Genomic DNA, 19,723 nt, shown 5'->3' on the forward strand with positions numbered 1-19,723 from the left:
GGTTATTGTTTTTCCCTTGCCTGCTGGTTCCGTTGATTAGCATGTGTGATCGAATAATTTGGAGTATTCACGCCCGCAGAGCATGCTGGATCTGGGAGGAAATCATCTAGGATTACTTATCTTCTATATAGACTATGTAAACTATAAAGTTCTATTAAGCCGCTACCTTTGTTTCTTGGGGTTTCACTTTCAGGCCGCATGACTCTCGCCAGATTAAGTCTGTCTAGATTTTCACTTACCTTGAATCCTCACACAATGCGTTCACCTCAATCAAATAAAATCAAATGTATAATGAACTATATTATACAAAGTAGCTCAGGATTGAATCACGATCTGTTCCCAACCTAAGTCTAACTTATAACTGGCGCGCGTGCTTTAGATCACGTCACAGAAGCTAATCTTTGGCGGGCCTCTACAATTTTGATTTGAAAACTATTTAATTGAAAGTATTATTTAAGAATTTGTTTTTATTTAATACTCTTACTAAGAGTATATTCATTTGAGAGAACTACACAAATAAAACACATCGTTTCAACATCAAAATACGATGTAGGGTATGGCCTTGTTAGCGTAGACTTTGTATTTATCTTCAAGTTAAAATATTTGAGAAATTAGTAACAATTCTTAGAAATTATAAAAAGCCCAAAGGTTATTTTGAAAACTTTAAATTATTCTTACTATGGTTTCGGTTTACAGGTTAGATGAGGGCCAACGAACAAAGTCCTCTGATTACAGAGGATTTCTTGTTGACAACCGGAAAGTGGCCAGACATAAACACAAATATACAGTTTTTATTTATATATATTTTGATAACCATTGATAACACCCACGACTTTCGATTTAATTATAAATAAGAACACAAAGAAATTTAATTGCAAACAAAAACAAAAAACTCATTGGAGGGCAGATTAGTAGCGCAGTAATTAATTAGACAAGGTTGAGTCGTTTACGGAAACTGAATAAAACTAAACTAGGGGTTCAGGAATACAAGCTTTAAGAAATCTATGAACTGTGCACAATTTATGGAATTTTGAGGCAAGTTGCTTGGAATCTTATGGGTTGAAAGGGAAACTTAAAATTCAAAATTGTCTCATTAACACGTATTAACTTTTGGAGGCTCTGCCATATGAACAGGTGTTACGCCGATTGCGGTCTGGCCATGTGAGCCCAACGTGAATCTTCGAGAGAAGATAATCTGAAGAGACCCGAAAAAACCGCAAATAACCTGCAGAAATTCAAATTAATTAAAAAATGAATTGAACATTTAATCAGTTCGTTGGGGAACTTTCCGTTTCCTTTGTAAATGTGTGGCAATTGATATTGAAGTGAAGTAATTACGAAGCCCCGAACGACATTGTACGAGGGGCGCTGATGGGCGGAATTGACATCTGGACTTCGTACCCCCCGAACCGCCTGCATTCAAAGTCGCAGCAGCAGACAGCCAGACTAGACGACATCGTCTATTTTTATTCGAAACCGAGCCACGCGAATGACAGAGTAAATTAAGATTTTCTTGGGCGCAAAGTCCACTTACGAGTCATGCGCCAAACGTGTGAACCAAATTCGAATTTTATCGAATTGTGCTCACTCAATTCCCTCAATCATTCGGCTGCAGTAAAGAGCAATTAATTCGAAGTGCCCTTCTCCTGGCACGCATGCAACGCGTGTCCGTCGGAATTTCGGCCGAGATGATGCACTAACTTAACAGATTCTAAGCCCTGACGTTTCGGTCCAATCGATGACGCATTTGGCACGATTTGCCTTTCTTTTTAGAGTTAAAAATATAAATATTCCCATCTAAATATAAACGCAGTGCATAGCAAATATTTTGTCGCTAATATACACGTATATTTGTGGTCAGATCTCTGTGGTCAGAGTTTATGCTTTTTCAAGAGAGATACCAGCCACGAGGTGCCACATGCCGTACATTTGATGAAGAGGTGCTAAAAAATAGTATTAACATGTCCATCTGCGCCTCAAGATGGTGTCAGTAAATAAATTTAGACTGTGATGAAGCAGTTTAGTAGAGCGGAGAGCCCTCCAGACAAATAAATGGCTTATTTCCGAGAAAATAAATATTTATTAAACGAAATTAATATAGGAGTTTCGATTAAATAATCTTTCGTACGCATATGTACGAGGCAAGTGAATCATATATTCGAAAGGCGAAACAAAGTCTAAACATTGAAAACGTTATCAGTTAACAAATTAGCGCAACAAACTTCGGGGCAATGATTAAGAATCCTAGTGCACCACTCGGTTATGGATCCGAGATAAGGGGCATACAACCAAACATTAAATAAACAATAATATGCAAACCAAATAAAACCTATTTGACAGTATTAGGGGCACGTGTAGCCTTGCCATAACCTCGACCACCAAAATTTTTGATACCAAAGAAACAAGAAAAAAACATAGGAAAAAAACCAAACATCATTTGATTGGAGGAATCTAATCTGATGATGCACGAACGAATTGAAGCGGAAGAAAGGAAAATGTCCCTCATCATAGGGACGTAAAACTTGCCACATAATGGGTGGATTGCCTTGGATGACACAGCAACCCGAATCCCAAATTGCAATTACCACACGGTCTCTCCGAGCGCGTGCCGAACATGGTCCCTTATCAGCTCCCGGGGGCAAGTTCAAGTGCCCCGCTCTGCCCTCCGTCCAGCGGAGGTGATAAGTGCGTGGACGAGTGCGTGTTTACATTACGTTCCCCAGGTTCCATCATCAATCTTGGCAAATAATGGTTTGATTCGAAGCATTCTTTTCGAGGACTGATCGATACGATGGGCGTTTAATTAATTTTCCCCGATTACTGATTGCTTTGCAAGGGTTTTAAAGATAAAAGATATTGAAAATCACGAACATCGATTGTATAAGCGTATGGCTGCCTGCCTGATCGCAACGTGGTGGCCGAGCACAATCCGGTGTCGTGATGTATTAACTGGGTCATAAAGGACCGTCAATGGGCTAAAAATAAACAGAATACAATTGACCAAAAACAATGAATAATTCTGTTTACTAAGCCCCATTCCATTATTGAGATGTGGATTACAATGAGTTTAGAGGTCACCCTTTTAATATCACTCATACGCACTGTTGGCTTACTGTCGGTGAATAAAAGAGAACAGTCTTAGTTAATACTTTTCTCGTTTATTTTTCATTCTTTTTTTTGTCATTTGTTTTATGTTTTCTGTTCCATCGTTAATAATATTTTGTTTTATAATATTTTAGCTGTTTTCTTCCTGTTTCATGTTGTATTAATCTTAACTTGGGTTTAAATATTTAAGTATTACCAGTTACTTATAATTTTCGGTTTATAATTAGAATAATGAGCAAGTTTATATTCATTTATAATTAATTTATGCATGTATGCGGATTCTTTATTTTACCTTAACATTTAGGCTTTTCGCAAACATGTGGTTTTCTTTACTTTTGCTAATCGTCAATAGTTTTCGTATGTTTTAAACTATTAGGTGAAATTCTTTGTAGACTTTTCATACAAAATAACATATTTGTGTGTGCTGATGTGTGTTGTTGTTCTGTGAGTATGTGTATAGGATGTGTGTTTTGTTTTGAACCCAAAATATTTGTCTTTTTTCTATCCAAGTTAGAAGCTTTTTCGAACAATTTCGATATTTATTTTACGCCTTGTTTTTTCGGGTCTCAGAGATATACAGATATATATATGAATTACACATGTGTACATATTTATATGTATTACTGTTTCGGTTTTGCTTTAAACATTTATATTTTCAAATCTCATAATGACAAATTCAATTAAACAACAATCTTTTCACAATTTAAAAATGGATTTGGTTTTGTTGAGTTTTCCTCTTAGTTTAATGCCTTCGACAACAATAACAGAATTTATGAACCTCGAATATTAGTTGATAGAATGATTTGAGTACCAAATAACGCCTTTAGTCAGTAACTGGTTTATAATTTTACATGAATGTATGCGTAGTTGCCATTCCATTGCAATCATCCTCCTTTTGGTTTTCGGTCTTAATTTAATTAAACACTGAACGCGGCAATCAAAAGTTAAGAAATTAATCAAAGTAAGTGGCAGCAAATCAGAAAATTTTATTTTCGCATTTTTTCGACTAGTCTCATCGTAAAGATTTGGAGAAAGATTTTAATTCATTGATATTGTAGATCGCTTTGCTTGTGCTATATAATTATGACATTTTTTTGGGGTTTTGGATTGCTTTATATAAATTTTCCATATAGAAAGTTGCTTGTATATAGGGTTTATAGAGAGCAAAAGTGTTGTATATTATAATTATAGTTGATTTTTGTTTTGGTTTTTGTTTTATCTTTAGCAAAAAGCACGATTTCCAAAAAGCAAAAATCGCATTGTCAAAAATTGTATTTAATTTGTAATTCAATAATGGTAGTTTATTTTGTAATTCATATTGTTTTTCATTTTCCATTAAGACCAATAAATATTACATTCCATGTGTTTTTTATTCATTATATTTATATGCCTTTAGAAAATTGTGGACTACACATACAAACATTTCGATTCTCCTATAAAAATAATCAAACATAGAAAATGTGGCAGAACATTATCATACTCTTACGATTTTCAGTAAAAAGTTTTACTTTATTTTCAAAACTTGATATTGATATGGAAACTGTTGTTGTTTTTCGGAAAATTGAAGTACATAAATATGTATGTATGTTTTCGAATGAAATTGTTTGTCGCTCGAGTGAGAATGTGACCGAGATAGAGAAAGATATTGAGAGGAAGTGGTTGATCGTGATCGTATTTAACTGTAAGTTTATGTATTCTGTTTTCTGCCTTCTACGGCCTACCAGGTATATATCCATTGCAACTGCCTTACTGCACACCTTCTCACATCCTCACCCATGCCACAAAATGTCAGTCGATGCCCCAGCCACGCACACACTCAAACACCAGCCCAGACACGCACCCCGGAACACACCCAACACCACACACACATACTCAGTAATCATCATCGACATTGGTAACAAACAGCTCTTATGAGTTATGACTTACAATTGAATATTAGGTTTTTGGTTTATTACATATTTATATTAAGTATTCTGCTAATATTTTTTCTAATGCTTGTATGGATTCCTCTCCTGCTTGCCGCACTTCTTCTCGTCCCTTGCTGACGTTGCGGAAACTATCAGCCCTAACTAACTACATTATCTAAGATTCTATGGGTGTTCTAATGCCATTTTCGTTGGCTCTTTCCATTCCAGCTTATAGCTGTTTATGCGGCTGAGAGCGAAAGTTCGGTTTAATGCTTAATGTTGGGTAATGACTTTTCGAGTTAAATGTTTTAGTATATATATGTCCTTATATAATCGTATTTAGTTTAAGTTAATAAGTAGTTATTGATTAATAAATTGTTTTACTTTGTTTGGATTTCTTTTTCGTTAAGTATTTTAATGGAAGACATTTTTTATACAAGTTTAAGACACAGAAAATATTCTTTTTTATATAAGTATGTATATGCTTTGCGTTTTTTTCAGTGTGAGTGAGTGGTTTTATTGTGAATATGTAGTGTTTCGAGTAATTTCTTTTTTTCTTAAGATTGTTTAGGAAGAAAATAAAATAAGATATTTTTTAAACATCGATCGATATGTTAATTCCAATGTGGTCAACATAAACATCGAAACTATTATTTCGGAGTGGACTTAAAATGATGGGGTTGAATAGCTCAAGCCGATTTATTTTCTCTTCTCGTTCCACCCAAGTTTTTATAAAAATGTATATAAAATAAATGACTATTTTCCCTTAATTTCTTGCTTATGTTTGCTTGCATTGAAACTAACAAACATTCAGTTTTTAATGCAGGCTTCCGACTAGTTGTTCGTCTTTTGGAAGTGACCCGCATATGTACACTAGTCTCTGATTTGGACTTTCTATTCGATTGGTTTCGGCTCAGTTTTTCCTTTTTTTTTTTGTGTGCTTTTGCTATTTTTACATTGCTGTCGAGTAGTTCAAGTCTTCCATTTGTTCAGTGAATTCGTTTGTGTTGTCTTTAAAATGATATAATACTTCATAGTTGTGCGTACGTAGTTGAGTGCATAATTAACCGTCGTTCTTATTTGAGTTGTACAGTAGAAAACAGGAAAAACTAATCATTATCGGTAGGAATTTTGTTCATATTCAATGTATATTCATAATATTTACAGAATCCAACTGTCGAATAGATTATTTCGATATTACATTTGATAAATTAGTTTTGCACTCGTATTTTGTATGTCTTACTCGGTAATTAGGATGAAACAAATACTTCTTGAATATCGGGAAACAAAGCTCGCGCTAGTAAGTTTCTATCTCGACTAAATCATTAATTTGAATTACTCGCTTATTGCCCACTGAATCCATGTTTAGCTATAATTGTCACTAATTTTAATTTCCTCTCCCGCAAATTATTGTCTACAAACATATAAACTCGTTAGTGTTATTTATGTAATGGTGCTTGCCTGCTCGATTTTCCGAATCGTTGAAAAACATTGTATTTTTCCCATTGGCCATTTGGCTATGCAAAATGGTGGCTGAGAAGTGGCCACTGCGTCCACTTCGGCGGCAAATCAAGTAACAGAAACTTCACATCGTATGAAAGCCAAAGCGTGCCTCCGCTTGCTCCTCTGATACAAAAATAGTCCAAACCTAATCCTCAAAAGTAACTTAGTGCTCGTATCACGCGTTGGCCAGCACATAGGTCACGACCACCATCAGGAGGTGGGCCACGACCACCGACCCGGACATGTGCAGAAGGGTGCTACCCCGCCCGCACTGCTGTATCTCGATCTCCTCCGGATGGTAATTGATGCACTTTCTGGGTCTTCGCCGCGACTCCTGTTCCTGGCCCTGTCGCCTAGTGCTGCACGCTCCTGCTTGGCCCGCAAAAAATAGCCTTTTAGTTCAATTCAGAAGCAACATTTCAAACCCACTTACCTATGACTCCAGACTCCTCCATCGGCTCGATGTCCAGTTGCTTGGACCCACATGGACACAAAGTGTCCACCACCAGCAGGATGAGATTGCTGTGCGGGATCTTCTGGACACTGAATGGCCGTTCGCAGCCAGACACATGGCAATTGGTAAGTTTTCCCTGTAAAATGATATTAGTAAATTGTGAACTTTATGGTCAGTAAGCCACTCACCTTCAGAGGATTGTTTTGACCTCCCTGTATTAGTCGTTCGGGCTGGAGCATGTAGAGATCCGTTCGCAGGTCGCATCGTCTGGCATTCTGAGGGTCCGGCGCAAATCTTGGTCCTACATGGGGCTTGTGTTGTCTAGGTGGTGGTGTCGTATACTCCTGAATTATTCAAGAAAATATAAAAATCTAATATATACATTAGTGCCATATAATTCTCTTACCACATCGGCTGTGGTGAAGAACTCATCCATTTCCTGATCCACTGGCAAGTTGTAATCATTTTCCTCCGGTTCGTATTCATCTGAATAGTTGTTTTCCATAAAGATGACGTCCTCGTTATCATACGTATAATCATCCTGTGGCCAGGCTCGCAAGGCACTCGGCATAAGTGCCAACCAGGCAGCGCTCAAGGCCACCAAGTGGTTGAAGAACCAGGATGCGATACGATTAGGTTTCATTATTCCACCAGCAGCTGTGTAGGGATTATCGGCATCGGAACAGACTCCCTGGTAATCGTTAACCGTAACCCGTTTGTAGATGCGATCCTGGACCAAGGAATCCATAATAGTGCCGTCTATTTGTCCAAAGAACTTTCCAGTGTGTTCCATCTCCTCGGAGATTATAACAAAGCCACTATTGTCTAGGACATAACAGTCGAGATTGTCCGAAGCGCAAGTTCTTTTGCATCCCGTCATCCCAGTGCACTGAAAATTAAGGCACTTTGTATTATACAAAATAATTTGTGAAATGTCTAGACTTACTGTGGAAGTAATATTAATAAAGTGTTTGGCTAGCGAGTCATGCTGGAACTGGAGACCCACAACGGCGGCGGGTGCCTTGTGGCCACGGTGCTCCACGAAGATAGCATGGGACGCCGTGACCAGGGTGGCGTTGGACTTGATGGCATAGCCAGACCCGAAGGGGACACTATACACGAAGCTGTCAGGCTCCACGGTGTGTTGGTCGATGGCACGCTTGTACCAGGAAGTGTCCATGGCCCGCACATTATCCTCGCTGAAGTGACTGTAGCATAAGAACCGAGGAATTAATAATATTGAAAAGCGGACTTGTTGTAGACTTACGGTTCGGGGGTATCTTCGGGCCTCTTAATGTGATCGATCCAGCGGAGGAGACCCGACCGCGTCCCCACAAAAGAAGTGGCCACCACAAACTTTTGATAACCTTGCCTGAGAATAAACAATGAAAAATATTAGAGTCGAGCATTGGCACATATTTTTTAATTTGGGGCAGCATTTCTAGGGGATTCTTTCAAGCCTCTATGTAGACGGTCCTCTAAGGTGGCTGCTTTGCTTAAATACCAATTCCATTCATATTACTCTTCCATTTACCTCTTCAAAATTGCCATCAATGTGGCGATTGGACTATAGAAAGGTTTCATATAAGATTTGTGCATTTAGTTAAAAATTGCATTTGGTTAAAAAAATTATATAAATCATTTGCAGTGGAGAAAACATTTTCAATTATTCATAATGTGGAAGGTGCAGATATCGCGCAAATAATTATTAAATATATATATTTTTTTGTTGCATAAAGAAATAGAGTGAGGAAATATATGCGGAGAAAAAGTGATGTTTGTGCTTTAGTAATATTTTTCAACAAAAAGATCTATCAGAATTGAGTTTAGCATAAAAATCATAAGGCGTGGTTAAGTTTAGGAAATAAACGATCCACAAATAAAATAAACAATGCCGCATGTACACGACATTATTGATTAATTAAGCCCGGTACTTAAGATGAAATATATGGCAAGTCAATGTTTTGCCATAAAAGTACCGGGTATAGTAATAATTTTTTTTGTTCTAAATAATAAAAAAAATATTTGATATTTCTAGACATGCCATGTTGGGTTACGCTTTCAATACTAAACTGAAGACCAAAACTTACTGCTTGTCCTCCTTGCCGTTGGAGGTGCCCGTAGTGTTCCGGTCGAGGCCATCGGTGACCATGGCGTCGCGCACCAAGCTCTGGATAAGGGTTCGATCGCAGAAGTAGGGCTCAGCCTTGCGAGATCCCTGAGAGTTTAGGTGCTGCGACCCAAAGTGGCTTGAGCCGGGTGCATTGCCGTTTGAGCCACTGTGCATGTTGTGGTGTGGTTGCGGTGACTTGGGTCGAACCTGTATGAGATCGGAGTTGATAAACAGAGAACCCCGAGCAAAACAGTTGACCCTGGTGAAGAGCCACCTCTCTAGACAGATTGCTTACCGACATCCACTTCCAACCAGGGCGTCCGGCGCGAGCCAGGAAGTGCAATACCTGCTCTTCTGGTGACCCAAAGCTGGGTTCTTGATCTCGCGAAGAGTATTCTCCAGAACTCTCCCGCTCCTTCTCCAGATCGCTGACACTATTGTACTCGCAGTACACCCAATCAGGATGTACGCGCCAGTTGTCTCCCTTGAAGTATTCCGTAACTGAAGAGAAATTACATTGAAAATTCGAAGTATAAGAAAAGCTAAGCACTGGTCTCACCATTGTTACGGGAATGCCGAATTTCCTGCTGGGAGACAAACTCATGGCTACCGTATTTCTCCGGGAGCACAATAGCAAGCGTGAAGGGCGTGTCCTCGATGGGTCCGTAGAAGTAGCGATGGGTTCGAGTGGAGACGCGTTTGGACTCATCGTAGTGATTCAGAACGGTGAACTCCGTTTCTCCCTCCTTAGGTCGGATCATGTCGCCGCGCATCTGTTGAATGAAATGGTTATTTCACCACAAAAGAGTAAATATTCGTTACACTAACCTCATTAAGTAAGTTTTTGTTCATCTCCACTATCTCGTGATCGTTTCCGACCTCCGTTTCCGGCAGTTCCAACTCCGTGATGTCGACCGAGGCGTACTTGGGCTTCAGCTGATCGATGTACTGATTGCCATCACTCAAAGGTCGCAGGTCCGGGTGATACAAGACACGCCCATTATTATCGACGATAAACGAATAGCCATTCGGTCCTAGCTTGTGCTGGGGGATGACCTTGCGGATCTCCTCGATGGGCACATCGGTGCCCACCACACCCAGCAGATTGGCAACGCGAACCGAATGGTTCCGTCTATCGAAGACCGGAGTTGAAACTGTCGTCACCAGGCGTCGCTGGTACTCTGAGTCCCGGCCGAGTCCGCCTGATTTTCCGGCCACAAACACCGGGCTCCAGTGCACCGGATGATCCGCCTGGTACATGATCATCGGACGGGCCATCACCAGTGCGTAGTCGATAACTTTGCGGCGGGCCTCCTCATAGTCGTTGATCTGCACGAAGAATCCCTTGTTGGAGCACGCCATGTCGTGCAAGTTGCTCCTGCTGCCGGAGTCACTTCCTATCAGGTATGTGAAAATCCTCACAGGCATGTGGGGCCAGTTGTACTGCTTGATCACGTCCTTGTGCGACTCCGAGGTGCTCTCTGTAATCAACATGATGGCCTGGTTGCACTGGCTCCCAACTCCCGATTGGTTGTACTACGAGACAGAGGATTAGCTCCTGGACTTCAACCAACTATACAAAAGATATACCTTATGCAGCAAGCTGAACGCATACTCCAGTCCCGCCGTAAAGTTAGCCGTGTCCTGCAATTTAATGGCCTTCACCGCAGACTTAATCTCCTGAATGTTGTCGGGTGTGGCCCGAACCATGCGATCCTTGAAGCACGGAACCGGAGTCTTCACCACCTCCGAGAAGGTGATGAGGTTCACAAAATCGTCTTCGCCCAGAGTGTCCAAGATATTGAAAGCAGTTGCCATGCCCAGGTCAAAGGACTTCTCGGACATACTCGAAGAGGCGTCCAGAAGAATCATCTAAGAGGATGATACGATTTAAAATATTCCAAAGAATGTGATAAAGATTACTTACAATATCCTTGGGCGATGAAGCAGCCTGCACGAACCAATTGTGGGTGCGGAAGTCATGGATTAGCTTGCTGCCCTTAGAGCCCTCCGGGGGCCAGGCAGTGCCCGGAAAGCGGCGCAGGAAGCCCGTGGACGAGCCGAAATATTGCCAGGATAGTGCCGGATCTTGCTCTAAGTTGTTCTGGAAGAGCGGGTCCAAGTGGGCGCTCCACTGCAGCGCCGACTTCACGTCCGCCGCCTCGTCCAGATCGACACCGTGGGGCACCAGAATCGAACTTAGACTGAGATTGACTGGCAGGCGCTCAAAGCGCCGCATGAACCGGATGTCCATGTGCCGGGCTCCGTCCGCCAGCTTGCCGTCGGCGTTGTACTCGTTAATCCGCCGGGCATCGTAGTGCTGTTGATTGCCCGAGGGCGACTCCCCTTGTCCCTGGCCCTCCAGTTCCGAGAGGGCCGCCTGCTCGGCGGAGTCCATCAGGCGCTGAAACGGTTTTCGGTTTAATTCAAGTCTCGGCAATAATTTGAGGGTGGGGCTGTGGGCGGAGTGTTGGAAAAGTTTCCCCGCTTTATGCAATTTATTCTCTCGGAAAGGACTTAAATTGCATAAAGCGAAGGAGTTTCTTTGCCACGTTCTGTTTTTCTTTGCTCAACTTGGGCCTGAGCGTGGGCATGTGGGTTGTAATTCAAAGCAAAGGTTCAAACACAATCCGTTCTCTCAAAAGTATGCAACCTTCTCTGATTATTTATTAAAGTAAATGTCAAAAAAGTAATAAATTTCAACTTAGATCCATAAGCAGAAGTAAAGTATTTTAGAGAAGTCAGCTATTCCGGAACATCACTCGAAAGCCTGTCAAAATTTTAGTCTGGAATTTGATCAAACTATTTCAACTTGAGTTTGAAACTTTCTACGATTATGTGTTTTAGCTTAATGCGAATTTCAATATTTTCATAACAACTTGAAAATAGCTTGAATATTTAATCGCATTCCAATGTAGCCACCCAAGACCCAACAAATCACTAAAATTCTGTAGAGGATTCTGCAACTTGGCACACAAATTATTTTCCAAAGTTTGACTCGGCTCCCGCAGTATTCTTTTCATAAGACGCAAACAAGAACTTTAGCTGCAGCGAAATTAGACCCGGAGACGGGGACGGAGCTGGAGTCGGGCTGGAGGCGCAGACACGAGAGGGGGCAGACACCCTCCCCAAAGGAGGACAAACACCTGCAGTCATAAACACAGAGGATGAGCCAATTGCACTCCCAGACGCGCCTGGGGAGCAGGGTGGATGCTGGAGGAGTGCCTGGGTGACCCGAAGACGCTGCCAGAGCTGCCGTGCCACGCTGCATGTGGGTGCATTGAAATACTTCAACTAGTTTGGCACAATGGTAAAGAGAAGCTTAAAAACAGAATAAAAACTGAGCTGGAAACTCTCGCACGTAGACTTCGAGTCTGGGGAAGATTTCAATGTAAATTGGTTGCCGTTGGGCCGAAGCTGGAGCCACGGGAATGTGTCAGCGGCTCAGACAAATAGCAGAAGACTAAGAAGATGTGCTCCGATAGGAGATGGCGAAGTGGAGAAGAAAGTTGTTGCGTTGAAAACTTCATTCCAGGTGGGACGCCGGCTTCCAAGTTTCCCTTCACAAGCCTCTAATTTATTTGCACATTTTTCGAGCGTTCAAATTAGTTAAGGACTCTTAAAGTTTTGGCCGAAAAGGCGGGAAGCGTCAGGCTAGTTAGGGCATTAAGTAATAAACATCCAAAAGTGAGTCAATGGAGGGAAGAAAACTATGTGAGTAACTAAGGAAAAATGGTAGAGTTCCTATCGAATTTCGTTCTTGAAGACCGCAACTTTTTTTGAAAAAGGTTGGGAAATTCAGGTTAACACTTCTAGATTGCAAAATAGGAGGCAAAATTGAAACTTAAGTTGAATATTGTAGCCTTATATGTTTTAAACACAGGGAGAATCTTCAAACTTATCACCCAAGTCAAGCTAAGTAATGCTCTCGTGTAAATAATTGCGACATTGGTAGTTTCTCTGTTCGACACAACTCGAGACGTAACATGGACAAGAGAATTATGAAATACTTCATGTATATTTTTCTACAATATTATGCACTTATGGAAGGTCGTGGCAGCGTAAAAATGTCTCCGACTCAGAAAGGGTTGCATGCAGCACGGGGGTGCCGAATGGGTTGTTGGGTTGTGCTAGGTGGTGTGTGGGGGTTCGAGGGGGAGGGCCCTGAGCAATGCCCTCTCGCACACAATTCTCATTTGACACCAGCTGGCTTCCCTCTCGCTCGACTGTGCAGCTGTCGACATCTTAACATTCAAAAGCCAACAATGACAACGACGGCTAGGAGTGGGGCTCAGGCCACGACTGCACACCAAAAAATAGCAAGCAAAGTTTTTCAAATTATTTAAATATTAATAAAAGTGATATTCTCGCTAAGGATATAGAAGTATTTCTTTATTTTCTAGAAGTTATTACTTTCTCTCTATTATTATTTTCTAGAAGCTGCCTAGTTTACCAATGATTTCTTTGTGTGTACAAGCGAGACTGTGGCAACCTGCTCAAATGTCAGCGGTGCAGTGTCTGAGCTCTGCCGGAATTAGCAAAATGCAGCTACTTTCACGCAATTTGTTCGCAAGCCAAACGGCGAGGGGCTGGGAATGTGAAGGACTCTGGGCGTTGGCTAGAGCAACAGCCTCAAAGTATGCTGTGGAAAAATGCTCGGTAAAAAGAACCCGCGTTGACCATTTGCCAAGTCAAAAGCCAGAGCCAGCCGAGTGATTTTCTCCCCATTTTTTTTTTTTTTCTGCAGACTACCCTAACCCATTCCTATCGCTGCTGTTCGTCTTTCCTTTAGAAAAAGACTGGATGTGTGTTTAAGCTACGATTTCTGTCTGCCTTAAGACTTTTCTTTTCCCAGGACTCGGATTGACTTTTTCTCTTATTTTTCTTTTAGAGATTTTTTTTGGTTGCTCAATATATTTGCCAGCTGAATAGACGTGCCAAATGTTGAGGCAATAAGTTTTTCAGCCAACAGAGAAATTTATATTACGTTTTAATATGAGTTTGGCAAAATATTTCACGCTTTAACGATGTCACATCGAAGGAGGGATTTCAGGCGAGAAATTTAAATGAGTCGCCCCACTCAACTACCCTTCTCTCTTGTAAAAAGTAATGCATGTGTGCATTTTCTCCTCTGGCACTTTCTGCGGTGTCTGCTCTAAGGACTTTAATCTCTTTCTTGTGTTCGAGGTGCAAAGCAGTTGTACTGTGCTTCTCTGACTATTTCCAGTAAGAGTTGTGGTTTGAATAAGTTTTCTAAGCCTTCTTGAGCCGTAACTTTTTCATTCTTCTCGTCTATTTTCTATACATCTACTTGCTCATTGCGAAGACACTTCAATAATACACTATTTGATTTTAAAGATTGACTTGTCGCCGCCATTTGCCGTGTCGTGAAATCAAAAATGAATGCTTTTAGTGCGAGCACACGTTGTTGCATGTTTCTATTTAATACAGCCGAAGAGCTTTTCAATATACCAGCGCATGTACACACTACGCCCTATCCCTCATCCCCACAGTGCTTATGCCCGCCCCTCGCACAATGTCAACGTCAAAGTGCAAGTGGCATTATAGCAAAGAAGTCAACAGCATGGAGGAAGCGGGCCTTGAGCGGTGGGGGCTGAGTGCGAGGAGGCCAACGAGCCGAGCAGACACACTGAAAGGAGGCGGGACAAAGGGCGTGGCAGTGCGCTTTTTTGCCATTAAATGCAATTTTAAAGTCAATTTTAACTGGGAAGTGAATGCAAATAAAGGCTGTCAGCAACAGGACACAGCGATTAGTGAGAGTGCTGGGCTGAGCGGGCCGGGCTTAAAACTTTATGTTGCTGTTGCAAGGAAAAGCAGCAGCATTGACAGGCGTTGATAGAAATCGAATTAGCAGCGGCGATTGAAACATTTTCCGAGCAGGGCGGCTAGATGCAGGAGGGGCTCAAATTATTACGCATACGCCCCGTCTCTGAAAAGGAAGGAAGGGAAAGCATGTGGAAGCGGTGGCCTCGGGGTAGTGGAAAAAAGAGATGCCTGCATACGAGAGGGCGCTGGTGTGTGCGTGTGTATATTTGTGTGTGGCATCTGCAGTTGCCTTTATGTTTACAGGCAATTAGCATTTTATTGCCGCTCCAAACAAAAGGCAACTGCAGGTGCCCATGCGAATGATGCGAGGCCCATGGGGAGCCAGGGACAGCAGCGGCGAAATAGAGGCCGGAGGAGCGAGCAGTGCACACTGAGAGCTGACTATGACGTTGATGGAGGTGGAATCCAAGAGCAGCGAAAGGGACAGCATGGGGGCGGCAGGTGCTCGCCTGGTCGCACACGAGTTGCTTTTCATTATTTTTCATGTTCGACATGAGCGCAAATTGTCGGCGGCAGACGAGCCCGGGCAGTAGACTGGTAGTTGCCAGAGCCAGGCTCGATTCTGTGGATTATATTCTGTCAAATTGATTTCATGAAAAATAATTACTGGGTCACACCCGCACACTCACTGGCATACATTTCATGAATATAAAACCAAATATACTGCAGGGAATTAACAGTTTCATCAAGGACTCGGAATATTTTACAAGAAAATGTACAAAATTTGAAGTATTTTGTTGGCAATCAAGCTTTGGTTTAGGAAAACATATATTCATTACCAATCCTCGAAAGAAGCTATTAAAATTCGAATACTCGGCGTGTGCCTCAATTATTTGTTTATTTCGTCACGTGTCTCGCATATACGCTATAAAACACGTTTCAATTAACTGAAACGATTGGTTAGCTCGTACTAATTCGCTGAGAAACCGTAAGTTTTATTAACAACATTTTTATGGAGCTTCCAAACATGGGCCTGATACCAAAATCACATCAACACATCAACACGAGCTTTGGCAATTCTATCCAGTTTAAACAGAGTTCATTGACCACCACCAGCATTTTTTAAATTTAAGAGCATTATATTGTTTAGTTCATACACTTTAGTACACACTTAAATTATGGTTATAAACATAAGAGTAGGTTGCAGAGCACAGTAAGGTGAAGGTATTATCCTCCGCGACGATGCTGCTGCTGAACACAATTCAACAGCGAATTCACATCTTTCAGGTCGATGACTAGGTTGCCGTTCTGGGAATAGAAGCCTCCGTTGCATCCCTGGGGTGCGGCCAAACAACAGCCCACAATCAGACAGCTAATCAGCAAAAGAAAAACAAAGGCCGGCGATTCCATTCTCAAGCGAACTGTTCGATGCAATCAGCAAAATAAAACTGCCTGGTCAGATCGGCTTCCGAGCGAGATTATATGTGCTTCAAACGAAATCGGGAGATTCCCAGAGACGAGATTCGCAGCGTAATGCGCAGATATAGTATATAGTAGATATAGTATAGAAGCATCAATTACCGGGCCAGAAACGGGTCCATCACTGCCGCAATCGCACAGACCTTTCAGCTCTAAACTCGTTGGTGAAATTCCCGATTATAACTCTCATTGCGGATTTAATATGCTATTGAAGCATACTTGCTACCAATATATTATTTCTGCGAGCTCCCTTTATGCGACGCCCCTGCCCGTACTAAGCTTGTTATTTTGCTTTAATCTAAACATGTGTCTAAAACCTGTATCTTATATATGGCAATAATAACCTGGGCATCGCCCTTTAGTCGGTCTTAGCCCGATACTTGGAAATTTTCTTTGGCAATTTTAAATACTTCCTGGTGCAAATTTTCTTACAATAAATTTCCTAATTTTTTATTTGAAGACAACAAATGGAAAATAAGTCCATAGGATGGCGCTTAGTTATAAATATTTAAGATTAAATATCATGAGAAATAAACTACATTTAAAGTGGTGTAATATATTTTTATCGAACCCTTACATACCAAAAATCCTTATTATGAAAAATGGTAAGATTTATCGTATGAATAAAATAAGACCATTTTGCATACATAATTTTCCTTTTTTGGGGAAATGCCTCCATTTTTTCCTATCGCTGATTTTGCTCCTGGCTGTTTTTGATGTTGCCACGTCTGTTTTTGGTATTCGTGTAGGTTGATTTTTAATTAATGGTGCTTCGTATGCGTTTTGCGTCATGGCCAAAAACTTCCGGCTAACAGAAGGGAGCGAAAGCTGCGGCTACTCTGTACTGGGCGCGTTTGTGTGCCGGAGACCGAAGGGACAGCATCTGCGTATCCTGGACGGATGCGAGTATGTGCGTGTTGTCCACAAGGAGTCGTTTGCAAGGCAAACAAACCAAAGCAAAAAATGCTCACCACACACCAAACAAATTTAATCGATATTTTGCGGAAATCATAAAAAATTATTTATGTATACCCACGCACTCGGATGCCAGACCATAAAAGCCTGACCCATGCGTTGATTATAACATTTAATTGTTATTCAGCTCTTATTAATGATGACTGTACCCACGAGTGTGTGGGTATACTTAAGGACTCGCTTCGTGCTGTAAATAATTTCATAATTAAATTAAATGGTTGCGAGAAGTTGATGTAGTAGACATACTGAGCAATTCGCCATTAGGAGCCCAGAGAAAACTTTCTCGCAGATGAATGGCCTGACAGCGAAGACGAATGTCAAAGGACAGAGGCAGAAGCCTGGAGCGAGAGAGAGGGCAAGAGGGCCAGAGGAGTGGTACTTCATGAAGGGGGATGGGCTGACAAGCTAAGGAGACACTTTGCCAAAACAATCAATCAAAACGCCCAGCTTAAAACGCAGTAAATCGGTTCAGTTTTCCGAAGAGCCATTGACATTTATAGCGCGTAGAGGCCGTAACGATTATAATTTATAAAAACTTTTCCAAGTGACAAATGAAATGGAATATCTAGACCTGAGAGTGTCCTAAAAGAACTAAATTCCTTTTTAAATAAATTAAATAAGGAAAACAAGTCTTTAACAGTGGATCTGTGGAACAATTTCTAAAAGACAATTTCTAAAGTTGAGATAAGTACTCTATAGATACTCTTTGAATATAAAGCACACACACATGTTTGTATGTACATATTAAACTGATTGATTGGCCCTATCGATAAACCACTGTGTAATCCATTGTGGTCGGTAAAATTCACCCGGAGTGCCAGAGAAGTTCACTGATTCGCGGGACACTTCGTGGAGCCACAAAGAGAGACAGACCGCAAGTACCACAGAAAGAAGGCGCAATGGGAGTGCGGTGAAAGGGGGGCATGGCAGCTCATCCTTGGCCAGGACGAGCGCCTGGCCCCGTGACAGCGCTGAGCACGCACTCGCAGCAGCTGCGGGCGCCATCAAAAACTTGTGCTTGTGGCAGGGCGTACTTTAATTTCAATTTGTCGCCGACCTCCGCGCCACCGCCACCTCCACTCCCCCATCGCCACCTCCGGGCAACGGGGACAGCCTCACCGCCGGAATGAGACTGGCCCAGCGGCAATTTATTGTTTTCCACTTTACGCCAGTGTCCCACTAGAGAAGTTGTCCCGTCCACTTGTTATTGTTTTGTTGTGTTTTTTAGTGCCCTGCTCGAATTGGAGGTTCTCCCATCGCCATTTTCCCGTGAGCTTTAAGCAATTGAGCTACTTGTCAATCGCGGACACATCCAAAGGAAACAGGACACCGAGGAAGTCACAGTGAAAAAAACATTATAACTAATATTCTGTTGACCCACTAAAGGAAGATAGTTATTTGTATTCCTGCAAAATCATGAAGTTGCTCACGCCAATAAAATATTATTCTTGATGAAAAATTAACTTAAAAGAGTGTATTTTTTTATGTGTAGAAGGGAAGGGAGCCCCCTTAGTTGGTATGACAATGGATCCGGGGGTATACACTTACCATGACAGCATTGCGCTTAAAATCCATAAAGTTCTTCACCTCAGCGGCCAATTCTCGAAGCAGGATAATCCCATCCTTGCGTTTCACTTCGATGTCGTTGTCCTTGAAGCGCTGAAATGAATAAAAAATAACCAGAATCGTCAGATACACAATTCTCAGTACATTTTATTGCGATAAACTATATAACTGATGGGTGATTCGAATTTCGAAAGCACAAAAAAGGGTTCAAGGGTTGTAAAACTTTTGCGTTTTCTTATTGCCCAACATAAAACGGTGGTGTACTTCGGGAGTGGGAATTCGCGGGGCAGAGAGTTGTTATGGCTTCAGGCAGTTCTTAAATTGATATTAAATTGATTTTAGTACATCTTATTAATTTAATTAGGTTTTCATTAGCTACACACTGAGAGAAGTGAGTTTGATTCATACTTTCGACATAGCTGTCTTAAAGGAACATAGGTTAAGTCTCTTGAGCTTGCAACACTGGGATATAAGTATAATTAAATTTCACATACCATTGCACTATCCCCCGCTACAGACACACATACAGCCCTCATTCCAATTGGCAGGAACTTGCCACAAACTGAAGAGGGACACGCACACATTCTAGTTTCAGATTGGAGCAGCAGAGACACGCGTTTAGTGGCCAAGTTAATGGCTTCAGCATTTTGTTTTGATTTCAGCCCGCCCACCCACTCATAACATACTGTCACACTCACGAAGATGCCTTTCGTCCTTATAATGGGTTTCCCATTGAACGTGTTGTCGTTTGTTTTAATGGAAAATTCTGATGAGTTTTCGTTCTGTGCTCTTCTGTTCTTTTCCTGATGAATTCCACAACCCATAATCATCGAC

The 19,723-nt window shown here is 41.5% G+C and overlaps 2 protein-coding genes across 3 annotated transcripts in view; both read right to left on the minus strand.

Annotated features, from left to right (window-relative positions):
• Nucleotides 1–5,502: 5,502 nt before the first annotated feature.
• The window catches only part of LOC6497795 (voltage-dependent calcium channel subunit alpha-2/delta-3), a 30,675-nt gene continuing 16,454 nt past the window's right edge, over nt 5,503–19,723 (minus strand). Inside the window, exons 4-17 of one of the 2 annotated variants that reach the window (XM_014906338.3) lie at nt 18,872–18,982; nt 11,010–11,486; nt 10,673–10,954; nt 9,911–10,618; nt 9,642–9,855; nt 9,378–9,583; nt 9,060–9,289; nt 8,504–8,536; nt 8,237–8,341; nt 7,916–8,177; nt 7,376–7,858; nt 7,158–7,313; nt 6,949–7,105; nt 5,503–6,884 (exon numbers count right to left, since the gene is read on the minus strand). In XM_014906338.3, the coding sequence (XP_014761824.1) occupies nt 6,691–6,884; nt 6,949–7,105; nt 7,158–7,313; nt 7,376–7,858; nt 7,916–8,177; nt 8,237–8,341; nt 8,504–8,536; nt 9,060–9,289; nt 9,378–9,583; nt 9,642–9,855; nt 9,911–10,618; nt 10,673–10,954; nt 11,010–11,486; nt 18,872–18,982 (3,618 nt within the window). In that variant the 3' untranslated portion in view covers nt 5,503–6,690. The remainder of the gene's footprint in view (nt 6,885–6,948; nt 7,106–7,157; nt 7,314–7,375; nt 7,859–7,915; nt 8,178–8,236; nt 8,342–8,503; nt 8,537–9,059; nt 9,290–9,377; nt 9,584–9,641; nt 9,856–9,910; nt 10,619–10,672; nt 10,955–11,009; nt 11,487–18,871; nt 18,983–19,723) is intronic. The other variant, XM_032451459.2, reaches the window with a different exon arrangement.
• Nucleotides 15,951–16,326, minus strand: LOC6497794. The gene has a single exon (XM_001961426.4). It carries the CDS (start codon nt 16,277–16,279, stop codon nt 16,097–16,099), a length of 183 nt encoding a protein of 60 aa, XP_001961462.1. The 5' UTR covers nt 16,280–16,326; the 3' UTR covers nt 15,951–16,096.

The sequence above is a fragment of the Drosophila ananassae genome, chromosome 3R (genome assembly GCF_017639315.1).
Source record: "Drosophila ananassae strain 14024-0371.13 chromosome 3R, ASM1763931v2, whole genome shotgun sequence".
Lineage (NCBI taxonomy): Eukaryota > Metazoa > Arthropoda > Insecta > Diptera > Drosophilidae > Drosophila > Drosophila ananassae.

What these genes read in the sequence shown, in the direction of transcription:
- LOC6497794 (XM_001961426.4), bottom strand. Translation starts at nt 16,279, where the DNA reads ATGGAATCGCCGGCCTTTGTTTTTCTTTTGCTGATTAGCTGTCTGATT.